Source organism: Halichoeres trimaculatus, unplaced genomic scaffold (genome assembly GCF_033239565.1).
Source record: "Halichoeres trimaculatus isolate MK-OKI-2021-1 unplaced genomic scaffold, fHalTri1.1 fHalTri1_scaffold_7, whole genome shotgun sequence".
Classification (NCBI taxonomy): Eukaryota; Metazoa; Chordata; class Actinopteri; order Labriformes; family Labridae; genus Halichoeres; species Halichoeres trimaculatus.
In genome coordinates, this window is record NW_027437185.1 from 27,201,419 (window position 1) to 27,215,402 (window position 13,984).

The following is a 13,984-nucleotide window of genomic DNA, read 5'->3' on the forward strand; positions in this document are numbered from 1 at the left end:
ACCTACGATTTCTAAAGCTGTCAAACTAAATCATGAGTTGAAAATCTGATATGCTGAAAGGTTAATATCGGATATTTGCCATTTGAAGCCTTCCCAAGCTTTGGTGAACCAACATTATTTCGCCAAACCAAAAAATCTCCAGGAGAAATTTAAGACAGTCACATTTCACATAAGTAATAATCCCATCCACAATTCTTTCACCCATGATGTTCAGTCCAAACGTTGCCCTTTTATTCCATCTCTCATTATATTGATCAGAAGTACTCGCTACTTTCCTCCATCAAGAAGGGAAAGCTGAAGGTCAGTTTTTTGTAAACATCAAGTTGTTAGCTCTTTTACGGAGAAAGTTTATGATGTCTTTGGTGTCACATATTAGCATTTGATATAAGACATGTCTCCATTGTCGCGCACTATAAATGTAATTCATGGGGCTGGACTGAATGGGAACATATTTTTGTCTTCTGCATGTGTGAGACAGCAGAGACAACAGAGAGGAAATTCTGTGTGACAGCCTGATATTAGAGCAGGCCTTTGAGTATCTGTGTGTCTGTGTGTGTGTTCATGTGTATGCAGTGAAGCATGCAGCTGTTACTCCGGTCACTTGCTTGGTACAGCACCACAGAAAGACGATAATTGGTAGCACACTGTCTCTCAGTCCATAAAAATACACAGATGGGGACAAGAGACATAAAAAGTGAGAAGGGGATAATGGAAAGGAAGAAAGAAATAAAAGCTGAATGTGGTGATGAGAGGCAGAATGACAGGAAGGAGAGGGGAGGAAGTTGAGGGGGATTAAAAGCTGAGAGAATTAGACAGAGGGTTGAAAAGGGCACCCGAGGGATGGCAAACAAAAATTGAGGAAAGAAATTTAAAAAAGAGGGAAAGGGTGGCAGCAGTGATGTGGTGTGAAAAGTCCAGCGTTTGCCAACTCTGTTCACGAACACTTAGTGTCTCATTTTGTAAAGCAGTCTGCATGGTTTTGGTTTTTCTGCTTAATTCACGGAAATGCAGCAGAGTCTCCGGGAGAAAATACTCAAGAAGGGATCATGAATCAAAGATCCTGTGCTAAATTTCAAAACCCTCCAACCTCAAAAGTTAATGACATGCATCTTATCCCAGTGAGCCCAAACAAAGCCGTCACAGAGTGGTTTCATACACTCATAAGCAGCGGTTTGCCAAAGGAAAAACGAGGATTGCTTCTTTAGATTTGAGTGTTTCAATCTGTTGTTTTTGTGTTGGTGATTTTTTCCTCTAACATTTGTTTGTTCAGACTCGAAGCTTTTAGGGACAGGGCTTTTCCAATATGCCACTTATTTCAGTGTCCCAACATGTCTCTTAACCTCATGGAAGAAATTGGTATTTACTGGTTCATTTTTGGCAGTACGGCTGGCTTGCAGATCTTCCTCTCTGTGTGCATAAGGTAGCTCTGGTATTAGAAGCAAACAGAAGACTCACACACGTTGAGAACGAAAGGCAGAAAATGAGTGTGTTACAAAATTCTTTCGAATAGTGAAGCTGAGAATTGCAAACGTTCACTGTCCTCAGTGCATAGGGAGGCATGGTGGTCCACAGATGCAAATAATGCTTATAGTTAAGGACTTGACTGAACAGCTGTGATGGACACAGATTGTTGGAAAATTAAAAATTTTCAACTTGCTATTGAACTTTTCTGTACTGCATTAATAATGGCAGCCACGTACTGCCTGCTAATATTTTCCATTTTCTTGATGTTTTTTTTTTTGTTGAGCTGCTGGCACATTATTTAAGGGCCAGTGTCGTGTAAGCTCTGTGTAGTGAGAACAAGTATCCAACCCCAGGTGGCTGAAGTGGGTTTTCTCCACAGTGCAGTCGGGTTTACCCTCTTTGAAACGCTGCTCACTCCTGTGCCACCACAGGCATGACCAGCAGGGAGGAAACCTCGGGGCAGACCCAGGAAGCTCTCGAGGGATTTAATTCCCCATACACCAGAAGGCACCTGGGGATCCCCAGCAGGAGCTGCCGTTGGCTGCTGTGGAAATGATCTGTGCTGCTCTGCTCTCACAGCCGCAGTCATCGATCTGACACGAAACTAAAAAACTATTTGAAAGCAGCTTTTATTTTCTTCTGTAGTGAAGGGAACTTTGGGAGATATTTCAACATGTTGACAATTTTGTAAGAAAGAAATCTAGATAAAAATTTAATATTTTAACTGGCGACTTGTGCTTCATGCACCACGCACCCCAAGCTTGGAAAACAGAGAAGTGACTTCTGAGCTTTATGATTTTGTCATGTTATGTTACTGTTAACAAGTTTGTAGTCTTAACTTCCCATTTCCCTTCATGACATGAAAGAAAAGGGATGAGAAGGCACATAATCCACTTTGTTCTTAATAATGACAGCTTTCCAAAACCCTTCTCTGCACCTCTGCGGGTACTAACATCTCAAGATCTCTGCTGCAGTCCTGTTATCATTGGTCAAAAATCAAAGGCTGCTGCCAGTGTTTAGACTGTACAACATCATTGGACATTCAGACAGCTATGCAACTCTTTCTTCTATTCCCTCCTTGGGTTTTATTTCTGTTAAATTTCTTTAAAAGTATAAAAGTTTATGCTTTGCTTTAGCTCAATGCTTAAACTCTCCAGGTGACGCACCCCAAAGATTATTACGCACAAGCATTAAATACTCACCGTCTAACATGGGAGTATTTTCTCAGCTCCTTTGAGAATTACTCAACATTACAAACCAAGTTAATTATGAGATGTTATTCAGAACTCCTAAGATATTAAATTAGCTTAAGTGTGGTTGTTGTGAGTTCAACAGATGGAGAACTGGTGTTTTTATTAACTTTAGCTAGAGGATGAAACAGTAAATGATACAGCTTTGCTTCTAGCATTTTGTGAACTGTCATTTTTAATGAAGAAACTTCCCATGTTTTGGAGATTTGCAAGTAACAGCCCACTTAAGTTGAATAATTTAGTGGACTGATTTAATAAGGGATGAAAAGAATCAGCCTGTCCCTGAGTTTATAAAACTTTTCTCTTCTACCAACAGAGGGCAGAAGAGCTACTGCAACCTGCAGAAGGGCACACAGGCAGGCCAAGAGAAGTGTTTGGAGCTGCAGGATTTAAATGAACTTTTTCAACAGTTTTTACCTAAAAAAACGGAATATTCTCACTTTAAATTAAAATTTGAGTTCAAATTTGATGCAGTTTTGTGTCATTGTGGATTTCATAGCATCCAGAACATTATAAGATTGATGAAGTTTAATTACTCTTCTTACTAACTGTGATTGATCTATCAGACCACATATTTGTGTCAGCTGCTGTTGCAGCATTAATCACTGACGCCCCACAAACAGACTCTCTAAGGATGATGCATGAGAGAGATGGCTCATAAAAGACATGGCTCAAAACCAATATTTGATCACAAAGTAAATCATTAAGATGATCTATGAGGCCATGACAAAAGAGGACGAGTTGCTGGGAATTGTGCGCTGTGATGTCTCTGAGAATAGGCCGAGGGTTTGAAGTTTTTATTCCAGTGTGTGGGAAAGTAGCTGAGTTTGTACAACAGAGGGAGATTTTTAAGAGGGAGAGATAAGGAAGGAGTGAAAGTTTGAGGAGCTCTTGCTTTTTTCTGGTGACATCAACACAGAGGGGGAGAGGGAGTGAGAGTGGATTTTGGGGGAAACCTAAGCACAAATCTGTCTGCTTCTCACTCATACAACCTCCAGGCGGACCAGACTGAGTTGCGCGTCTGCACTCAACTTTTTTTTGTTCCTGATTACAACTCCGCTGCAGCTCTCACTTTTTAACTCTCCGGCAGCAAAGGGATGTTCTGTGAAAGGAGGAGGAGGAGGTTACACCCGAGCTGAACATTTCACCTTGGGAAGTTTGGGAGTCAGGCTGATAACTTCTTCCTGAGAGTTTGTGAATGGGGGTGACTTTTACGCATCGATTTGAGTGACGCACGCGAGGTGTTTCAAAGGGACAAACTTTTTCATTTTCTCCTTTTTTTCATTTTCTTCTTTTTCTAACAAGGGATCGTTTTATGGAGATTCTCGCGGATCGATTCTCTTGAGAGAAAACTTTTCGTTAACTTCTGCGAACAACTTCTTTTAAATTTTCGAGCAGCCTCTCTTGACCTTTCACGGGATCCTTACTTCCACAGCGTCTACCTTTTACCCCCGCGGATTTTCAATTATCATCGCTTGGGAAGTAATCTAAGTGGATATCATGCCTCCGGAGAAGCGTGCTGCGCTGTGCCGGTTCTGGGCTCTGGCTGCGGCGCTGCTGCTGTGCACCGCTTCGGTGACGGGATGCCCGCACAAGTGCAGCTGCTCCGGGTCGCATGTGGACTGCCAGGGTCTGGGTTTGAAGACCGTGCCGAAGGGAATACCGAGGAATGCCGAGCGCCTGTAAGTGATAATTCACCACAGCGTAATTGTTTTATCATTCGTGTCTTTGCGTCTTTTTTGGTCAGCTGTTTCTTATCTCATGATCCCCAAATTCAGCAGCAGACAGCAAACTGATGACTACATGGAAAAGTTCACATCTTATCTGAGAGGGGTTTTCAGGGTGACAAATAAGAAACAGAAGGAGCTACTTTCCACTTTTATATTAATATGTTTGATTATTTTAAGAATATCCAATGAAAACTGGAAGGTTTTTTAAAGTGAGACATCTAAAAGGGGATTTTAAAATACTTAGGTCTTGTTTGTTTTTGAACTATAGGGCTAATTAATCAATTAGTAATCATTTAAATAAAATGAATTTATGAGCTCCAGTCGGCGTAAAGAAAAACACTTCTTTTTTCATTTTAGAACATTTATATCTGGTTGTATTTTGCATTCAAAGACTCAGTCCCTAAGAAAAAAAATATGTCAGTATTGGCTCTTACACCTGAGATTTTTTATGCCATGAACTGGAACAAAAACAGTCTAACCTTTCCAACAGAAGTTAAAAAGTCAATTCAGGTAAAAGAAGGCTTCTTTCTATTCTTAGAGGCTTGAAGCGGATGACTGGAAAGAGATTCCACAACTTGTATTGTTTGTGGCGACTTCATAAAACCAACTGCAGCCACTTTGATAATAAACTTAATAGACAAGAGAGCACAAAACTGCCCTTTAACTTACCACTGACCCCAGAGAGCAGAGGCAGTAAAGAAAACAGTCCTGACACAGCTTTTAAAGCGGGTATTTAAGATTTTAAACGGGTCAGAATGAAAGGTGAGAAGAAGCTGTGAAACTCTTAAATCTTCATATTCGTCGACGCTCCTTCTGCAGAAAGACTCACCAACATTTTCCACAGTTTACATGATCTTAAAGTTAAGCTTCAGTGATCAGTGTTAAATTCTTAACTATGGTTTCACTCTTAAACAATTACTCTCAGTGCTTCTCTTCCAAACCTGGTGGCTGTTAGTTTCAAATGATATTCACTCCTAAGGCAGACTCAGACCTCTGTCAGGCGCTACTGCCACCTCTATCCTGATCCTGACACATATACGCCCCGTCAGCCACACACATGCACCCTCCAACACACACCTTTATCCTGTGGAGGTATGGAAGCGATTATGCATGATAAGGGAGCAGCCCAAAGCTCCGCAGGGGATCGACAACAGACCTAACCCTGAGACAACAAACACAATCAGGAGGCTGCAGAGGGGAAATGGGGGGACATGTGTTTGTGAGGATGTGGGGGGTATTCAGTGGATGTGATCAGCATTTGTGCATGGGCTTTTAGTCGTCAGACATGTGTTTACATGTATATGTTTGTGAATGTTTACGCTACCTTTGCTTGTGTGATTGGGTTTCTTGCGTGCGGATGTGTGAGTGTGAACAACAAACTCCATACCTCTTCACCGGGCTGCAGTGACCTCCCAGGACCTGTTTGGCTTTTACACAGCAATCCCCCGAAGACATTTACACCCTAGAAAAATAAATAATTAGAGCAGGCTGTGATGGGGAGCCAGGATAAGGGGGTCCCCTGCCTCAAGCTGGAGTCCCTGGGGTGGAATATTTGGGGTAGCAGCGCCCCCTCCCTCCCCTTTCACTCAAGAAACTATGTGTTTATGTTTCCCTGATTTATCCAGGTCAGTGTTTCAGCTGTGACTTTGGCCCTGAGTTGCTCTTTTCCTCCCTCCTTCTCTCCTTGCCTTCATCTTTCTCTCTTTCTCTCACTGTGCAGATATATTTTAGGGAGTCTGAGATGGGAAACATTAAAATGGATGAGATTCCAGTTCTAAAGGTTACGGCAGATGGGAAACTTTTCAGGAAAGAGAGATGCGCGTTATGGCCCTGAGCAGGGATTTTGGAATTGACTGCCGGGAGGAGGTCCATGTGGGCGACAGATTCAAGCACCAAAAGTGCCAAGCTGGTTAAGTTTTGAGTAAAAATGCCTTAAAGTGAAGTTTTCCAAATTCTCCTACTGCTTTTCAACATCCAGTGGTGTAGAGAAGCTGAAAATCATGGGTATAATTTACCACAAAATCAAATTATCTTTCCTGATCAGTGATTTCAAACACCCAGTATCTCTCCCCCTTTCAGATTTCACCAATTTAAACTATTTTTTGCATTCTGAAAGAGAAAATTTGGATTGAAAGCAGGCTAATGGAGCCAAACGAGTCTCAAAACATTCATGAACTCATCAGTCTGTTACCACTAATATGTTTTCATCGTCATGCAAAAGGTTTGTGTCGCGTTTGTTATGACAGTGTCAATATTGGGGCTTGAAGGAACAGTTTCATGGCAACAAAATTTGGCAATCAACGTAATGTTTGACCTCAGAGTCATGAATATATCTAAATTTATTGAATGTGTTTTTTCAGAAGTTTCCTGGCAGAGAGGTATATACAAATGTCGCAACATTGAGGTTACTGGCTGGACACTGGTATGCATCAATTTGGCTAGCAGAGCAGAGCACTTGGAGGAACTGTCTTAAAAGATAATTTTTTCAGTCTCAAGTGCTTAAACTAGGATGGTTTAGGATGCAACTTTAGAAAACTTTCCCTTTAATGAGGGTTGTAGTAGCTCAAATTCAAAACACGTGCTTCGGATTCCAGTGATGAATGAAAATCCTTGAAAATAAGCATCAAAATATGCATGGAAATCATCACTTTGGGCCAAATACTCATTGCTATGTGCCCTTTGAACCTTTGCTTTAACTGTAGTTTCTGTATCATGTGGTTTCTCAGCAAACGATTCCTTTGAGACTCAACATTTCACAGACATGTTCGGTTACATACTGAGAAATCTATCGAGCACACAGGATAAAGTTTTCTCTCTTCCAATAGGAGTCTAACCACACCAGAATACTATGCAACAAAACCACAAAACATGTGGCGTTGGAGTAAGAGACATGACTGCAGCCTTATCTCGGGTGGAAAATCTTTTTTGACTACAGCTCCACCGCTCGCTTTATCACTCTCCGGAGCCACATGCTCTGAATCAAACAAATTCAGGCTGACTCTGCAGAGGTTTCTGAAAACAAATGGAGAAAATCACTGTTTGGTCAAAGAGAACTTCATGACACAGATTTAGGGAGATCTGGAGCAACAAAAAGTAACATACAGAAAAGAAATCAATCAAAATGGAAAAATGTTGGCTCTGTAAAGTTTGAAAACTCTTTTTAACTGCTGAGGCTCTGCTTTCCCTTATTATTACACAGTATATAACCTTAAATCCAGTTCACTTCCTCCAACTTAACGAATAAAAGGTGGGGGTAACATTCAGCGCCCACCTGTCATAACTGCTGCATGAATCACTTAAAGAGCCCAGTTTTCCTCACTTTTGTAAACAGAACATTAAGAAAGGTTAACGAGAGAAAAACACTAGTGGCCTCGTCTGTTCACTCGATTTACACACTCACACACACATACGCAGCCTCACAGATTACCTCAGGCCAGTCAATTCCGTAATGTCCTCCTTGGGAAGCCACTTGAGACCTCATTTGCATCTAATTTGAGTGGAGGACTTTCTTGGGGAGGGGGAGGCTTAACAGGCTTAACGATGCTGGCTAAAGTGAATTGGAAAACAGGGAGAAGGCTTTTCTCTCCTGTGTCCAATTCACACCTGCCCTACAGGGATTGCATAGGCACACAAACCCTGGAGTGTTGATTTTTGGAGGTGCAAATTCCAAAGTGTTACCCCAACTGCTGGGAAATGTGGGGAAGTTGGACCCTGGGAACTCTGTAGGGAGTAATCAGGAAAAATATAGTTTAAAGGAGTCCCAGGGTGAGTATTCATGCTCTGAGGTGTCTGTGCTTCTTTTGCTTAATTGATTATACTTTTTGTCATGTACTGGGTGTACCAATCCCAGTGTTTTTAGATTGATACAAAATCTGGTTTTAGATTATTAAAGTAGTTTAATTACTGATTTTATAGTTGTTAGAAAGCTTGCTATAATGATTCCACCTTTGTGTTACACATATTTTGGATTTGTAAGACTGAAATCAGTGCTGAGGGGTTAAAAAAACTAGGAGTTTACTAAAATGTTGTAACAGTGGATATTCAGGCTCTAACAGACATTCTTCTCTGCCTGAGACCCTTTCTAACACAAACTTGTGACATTATTTGGATAATTCCAGGACCTGGAAAACCTGGAAAAAGTTGACTTATTCTCCAGTCATGGAAAGCATATGGAAAACAAGAGAAAAAGCAACATGTCCTTGGAAAATCTCATGCTGTTCTGGGAAGTTTTTTGAACATTCTTCTGATTTCACAGTTTCCCAAAGCAGATAACACTTCAAACTAAGAAGGACTCCACCATGCTATTGGCTCCACACTGTAAACACCCCCAAGTTACATTACACCTGCAGGCTGGATGTCATCAGGGCAATACTAAAACTTTAGCATTCAAAACTTTAAGAAATATAACAAAAATTCTGTTTATAATGTAAAACTATGAGCCACTATCGGCTGTTATTGTGGTTTTAATGGCATGGAAACCAGATTCAGTTGCAGAACAAACTGTTTGGCATTGGAAGAGAAGGTTTGGCAAATTCATGGGTGCTGCTCATCCAACAAATGCACGTTCCTTACAAATAAGGCACCATTTAAAGGAGTAATAAACAGGTGTTCCAGCAGCACAAGACTTATTGCCAAGAAGCATTATTACAACAAAGAAGTTATCGAACAAAGTCAAATTTCCTTATTTCCTCAGATAGGATGAAAATGGTTAAGTCTTATCAAGTAAATCAAATGTGTGCCCTTGCTATAAGTATTTTTACGTGTGTGTTAGCGTCTGTGCTTACAGTTGAATGGGTTCAGGCTTAAGGCTGCTGGCAGCGTGAGCCAACTTTACATAACCTAATCCAGAATTTAACTGCCTATTTTCTATTCCTGCGCTAATGGCACTTTGAAAAGTTTTGGCATCTGTTTTACGAGCAACACCTTCCCTCCTTTCCCCTGGTTCGTTTTGGCGTTCTGTCATCATTATTATTTCTCTTCCCAGCCACATCTTTACACCACTTCAATTCCTCTTTCCTTCATCTGATGTCATCTGATGTCATTTCTCCCCATCCCTCTTTCTACTTTTTTCCTGTATACTTTCTGTTTTTTTTGTCCTCCAGTCTTTCTCTGACCTCCACCTCCCCCTCCAACACACCCTTCCACACACCTTCAGTTTGCCAGCAGCATCTCTCCAGTCGAGTTTTCACAGCTCCCATTTCCCATCAGCGTGCCAACCTACCACGGAGAGCTCAACAATAGGACCTTACGAGTGTGTGTGTGTGTGTGTGTGTGTGTGTGTGTGTGTGTATACAAGCACTGGTGAGGGTTCCAGCCCCGGCTTCTGGCTCTTATCAAAGCTTAGTGTTGATTGGTCAGTGGACGCTGTAACCACCACACCCTCAGCTATGGAACTGCATTCCATGGTGGGACTGGAATCTTTGTGTGTGTGTGTGTGTGTTTTTTGCAAGAGTGTGTGTGTCTATATAAACTCTGAAAACTTTGATGCTAACCTGTGCATGGAGCAGAGCTAATTTGTGCTGACACAGTTCCTGTCTCATAAATTTAAAATAATTTGATGTAATCAAAACCAATCTGTAATCACTGAAGGACTGTGGTGTTCACAGGTTTTGAAGCAGCGTATTCAGCTTGTGGATTGAGCATTCATTCGAAGTTGGTGCAAATGAAATTGTGGTGTGGTGTGGTGTGGTGTAGTGTTGACACTTCCAACTGATTTGGAAACCAGGGATCTAATAATAAGTGACATGTTTGTGAAACCGTTCTGTACACGAGTTCTACTTTTCAAGGCACTCATCTTCTGTGTGATGTTGAACAATAGCTGACAGTCAGTGAAAGGAGTTTTTACTGTTATCAAGGGTATAATGGTGATGTAATACAACTGAAGAGCAGCTGAGTGTTATTGCTTTAGCAGACAAGTTTAAACCAAGATGCAGAAACTGTACTAAAGAATGTTAGATAGACTTTCTACCGATGCTGGTTTGGACTAAGAACAGCTTTCTTATTGGAACCAATACATAAGCATAAATAGTGTAGGAACCAGTGTTAGTAGTTAAGCGCAGTAATATCTGCCAACAGATATATCAACCAGGCTCTTGTACTTGTATGTTCACAATGTATACATACGTATAGAAAGCATACCCAAAGCTAATTAGTAATGTGTTTAGTTTCTGCAGTCTTACTTCTATACACAGTATGTAAGTCACTTATGGCGGACGCTGCAGTCAGCACACACGCTGTGGTTAGAGTTGAACAAAAGCCATCCTTGAATAAAGAGACTTCTTTACTGTTATCGTGGGTATGATGGTGATGTAATACATCTGAGGAGCTGCCGAGTGTTATTGCTAAAGCAGACAAGTCTAAACTAAAAAGGAGAAACCACAATGAGCTTGCTGTTCTCGAGCAGCCTCTTAATGTCACGCCTATCATCTGCGGCCATCTCGCGGTAACCGTTTTGTGCCTTTCCAACTATGTTTGTTTCACTTATGGTATGCCAAATGGCACAAGAGAGGGTAACCAATATTTAGGCTCTGATTCTAGGTCAGTGGGTGATATTCACTTCCCCGAGTTTCTCCAGTGTGCGGGCAGCTGACCTTTCTATATAATGACTTTCAGTCTGCCAAGTAGGCAGCCAGCTGGCACTCACAGCGGGCGCTGCCCTTCTGGGAAACAGAGCAAGCTGGCAGTGCTAAAATACACACACATACGCTGTATTAACATGTACTGTACACTTACAATGTACACACAACCAGGGAAAGACATGTACACACTCTCAATCACACTCAATGTATGGAAAATAAGGCACATACATGAATGAACACTTAAACGAGGCATCAATGAACACATGATTGTACTGCACTTGTGAGGACCCTCTCTAACATTATGTATTCCTCCACAACCTTAAACATGTAAGTTATGCCAAACCAAGTCCCTTCCTCATAGTAAAATTAACCCTTTACACTCAAGTTTTTCTAAGCTGGTTTTGATTTTTTACTGGACTTGGACATTTGTTGACACCAGTACATAAAAATATATCACACGTAGTGGTGGAGAAGCACTCCTTGCTCAAATTGTGATAAACACTGCCAGCTCTGCAACACTGTTGGTTGTTATTGTGTTATTGGTGACTCTTTGGGCGTCAGTTATCTAATGGACTGGTGACATGACGTGCATTTCTCTGGTATCTGGTATCACATTTAGGCACTATTTAACCATATGTTTTGTCACTTTTCTGCTCTGTTCTCTACCCCTTGGTTTCTTTGCTGGTGCTCTCCCTGCCTTGACATTTCATGTATGCATTTGAAAGACAGAGGTGTGCTTTCCCTGCCTTTGGCTTTGGCATTCCACATCGACATGTGGAGGGGCTAAGAGCTCCCAGAACAGAGCCAAAAGTGGTCTTGACTGAAATGGGAATTGATTATCACCCAGAACTCCCAGCTTGGGAAGCCCACTGATGGCAGTTTCTCTGCAAACTTTGGTGCAACCTTGGTCCTACCTCTTGGACATGGGAAAGCTTTGTCTGTCTTTCTGCTTTTTGGTTTTAGATTATGCAAAGGTTGCAAAACTATTGATATTCTATCACACAGGCCAGGAAAATGATATGTTGTTGAGTGTTTTGATCAATATCAAGAAATCTGTAGTCGATGACTACTTGAGTCTCATCTGTGAGAGTTTGTCGAATGTTATCTTTCTAGTTCCATTTTAATACTAAATTGCACAAACTCATTTCTATGATGTGTTTTGGGACGCTTCCACCAGCAGGCATGAAAATGAGTGGTCAGGTGATCAAACACTGAGCTCATGGTTATCCAACAGGCTGTATTTTGATGTTGAGCTTGAATTGAGCTTACTGAAATTTTCCTTTAAGACCAAAACTGACCCTGCCTGTGTGTGAGCTGAAGTCCTGAATGTAAAGAGGGTCAAATCTAGATCCCAGAGGTGGCAGCTTAACTGTGATGGATGGTTTCAGCGAACAATTTGGCTGATAATTTCCCAGTTGTCTTAATTTCCTCTTCAAAGAGAGTTTTGCTAACCTGAGGGTTGTTTCAACTCATCTAACTGTCCAGCAGCATGTGGTCTTTGCTTTTTTTGTAAGCCATTTAACTGTCTTACTACATCTCCCGGTTTGTATAGTTTTATTATTACAGATAGGAATTCTGGTTTGATGGCCAAAACTGCTAAAATAAGACCCAGCCATGTATGAAACTGGATTTTTTGAACCTCAAAGAACTCTTTGAAGTAAAATGTCTGCACTCTCCAAAAATACCCTCTGTCTCAAGGACTAAGACTGGGTCCTCACAAAGATATTACACTAACACATGCATGCACATTAAGAAAAAGCACATTAATGCTTGTGCATGGAAACACAGGAGAACATATGCATGAGGCCACACACACACACACACACACACACACACACACACACACACACACACACACACACACACACACACACACACACACACACACACACACACACACACACACACACACACACACACACACACACACGGTGCACACTCATCATGAGGCAGCACACACATTGATCTTGGATTTGTTTCAAAATTTGATTGGTTGTAGACGGAAACTTCAGGACTTTGTCACACAGAAACTACCTTGAGTCACAAATGACCTTCTGCGACTTTCTCACCAAACAGAAGTCCTGAGTGTGGAGGGCTTCAGAGTGTGTGTGTGTGTGTGTTTGTGTGTCAGAGTCTGGTTTTGTGCGAGTGTGTGCGCAGTCGTTTGATGTTAACAAGCTATGCCACTGTTTTGTTAGGCCACTGTCACCAAAGCAACACATTATATCCCTGCTGCAGGGACTTTCTTTTCTCAGTGTGTGTCCCGGTGTTCCCCTCCAGTCTACGTGTTTGTGTAAGTGTGTACTCGTTAGTGTTTGAGTGCATGCAATATGCGCTACCTACTTCTTAATTTTCCTGTTCAGCCTGAAAGTGTCAGACTGTTTATGTTTTAAGTTTTTGCAGCTTCTGGATGCCCTTTCTGAGGGTTCATCTTTATTCTGCAATTTTTCATTTTCCTTTACTTTCTTCATCTTCACTCCTATGTCTTTACTGATTTACTCAGTTTAGGAAGCAGTACTCCTTGTTCTTGTCAAGTGGCCTCTCTCTGGCCAAATTACCCCCACCCATCCCATCCACTAACACACAGCCACAGTAAATCTACACAAAAGCAATGCAGCCCTATAAACTGGAGCAAAGAAAAGAGCTAACCAAATACAGCGCCCGTTTATAGCCCCGCTGGCTCGTGGCTCTAAAAGAAAGGGATGCTTGCAGGCGACTCCCTAATGTGGTTTAGCCTGCGTCGGTTCACAGCGACAACAAACTATGTATTTCCTGAGGATGAGTGGCGTTAACACTGAGGAGAGAGAAATAAACTGTGGCAGACAGAAAACAAAGCAACAGACAGAAGACCAGATTACATCAAGGTACCTTAACTCTGGAACACCCTGTGCAAAGTGTGCATCATTTAGTAACATCAGAGGAGAAGGAAACAGGAGTGGTGATAGATGGAGGTATGACTGTA

The 13,984-nt window shown here is 41.6% G+C and overlaps 1 protein-coding gene across 1 annotated transcript in view; it reads left to right on the forward strand.

The window, feature by feature from the left end:
- Positions 1-3,767: 3,767 nt before the first annotated feature.
- Positions 3,768-13,984, forward strand: part of slit3 (slit homolog 3 (Drosophila)) — a 266,848-nt gene continuing 256,631 nt past the window's right edge. The window contains exon 1 of the mRNA XM_074674087.1: positions 3,768-4,396. Coding sequence (XP_074530188.1) covers positions 4,215-4,396 — 182 coding nt within the window. The 5' untranslated portion in view covers positions 3,768-4,214. The remainder of the gene's footprint in view (positions 4,397-13,984) is intronic.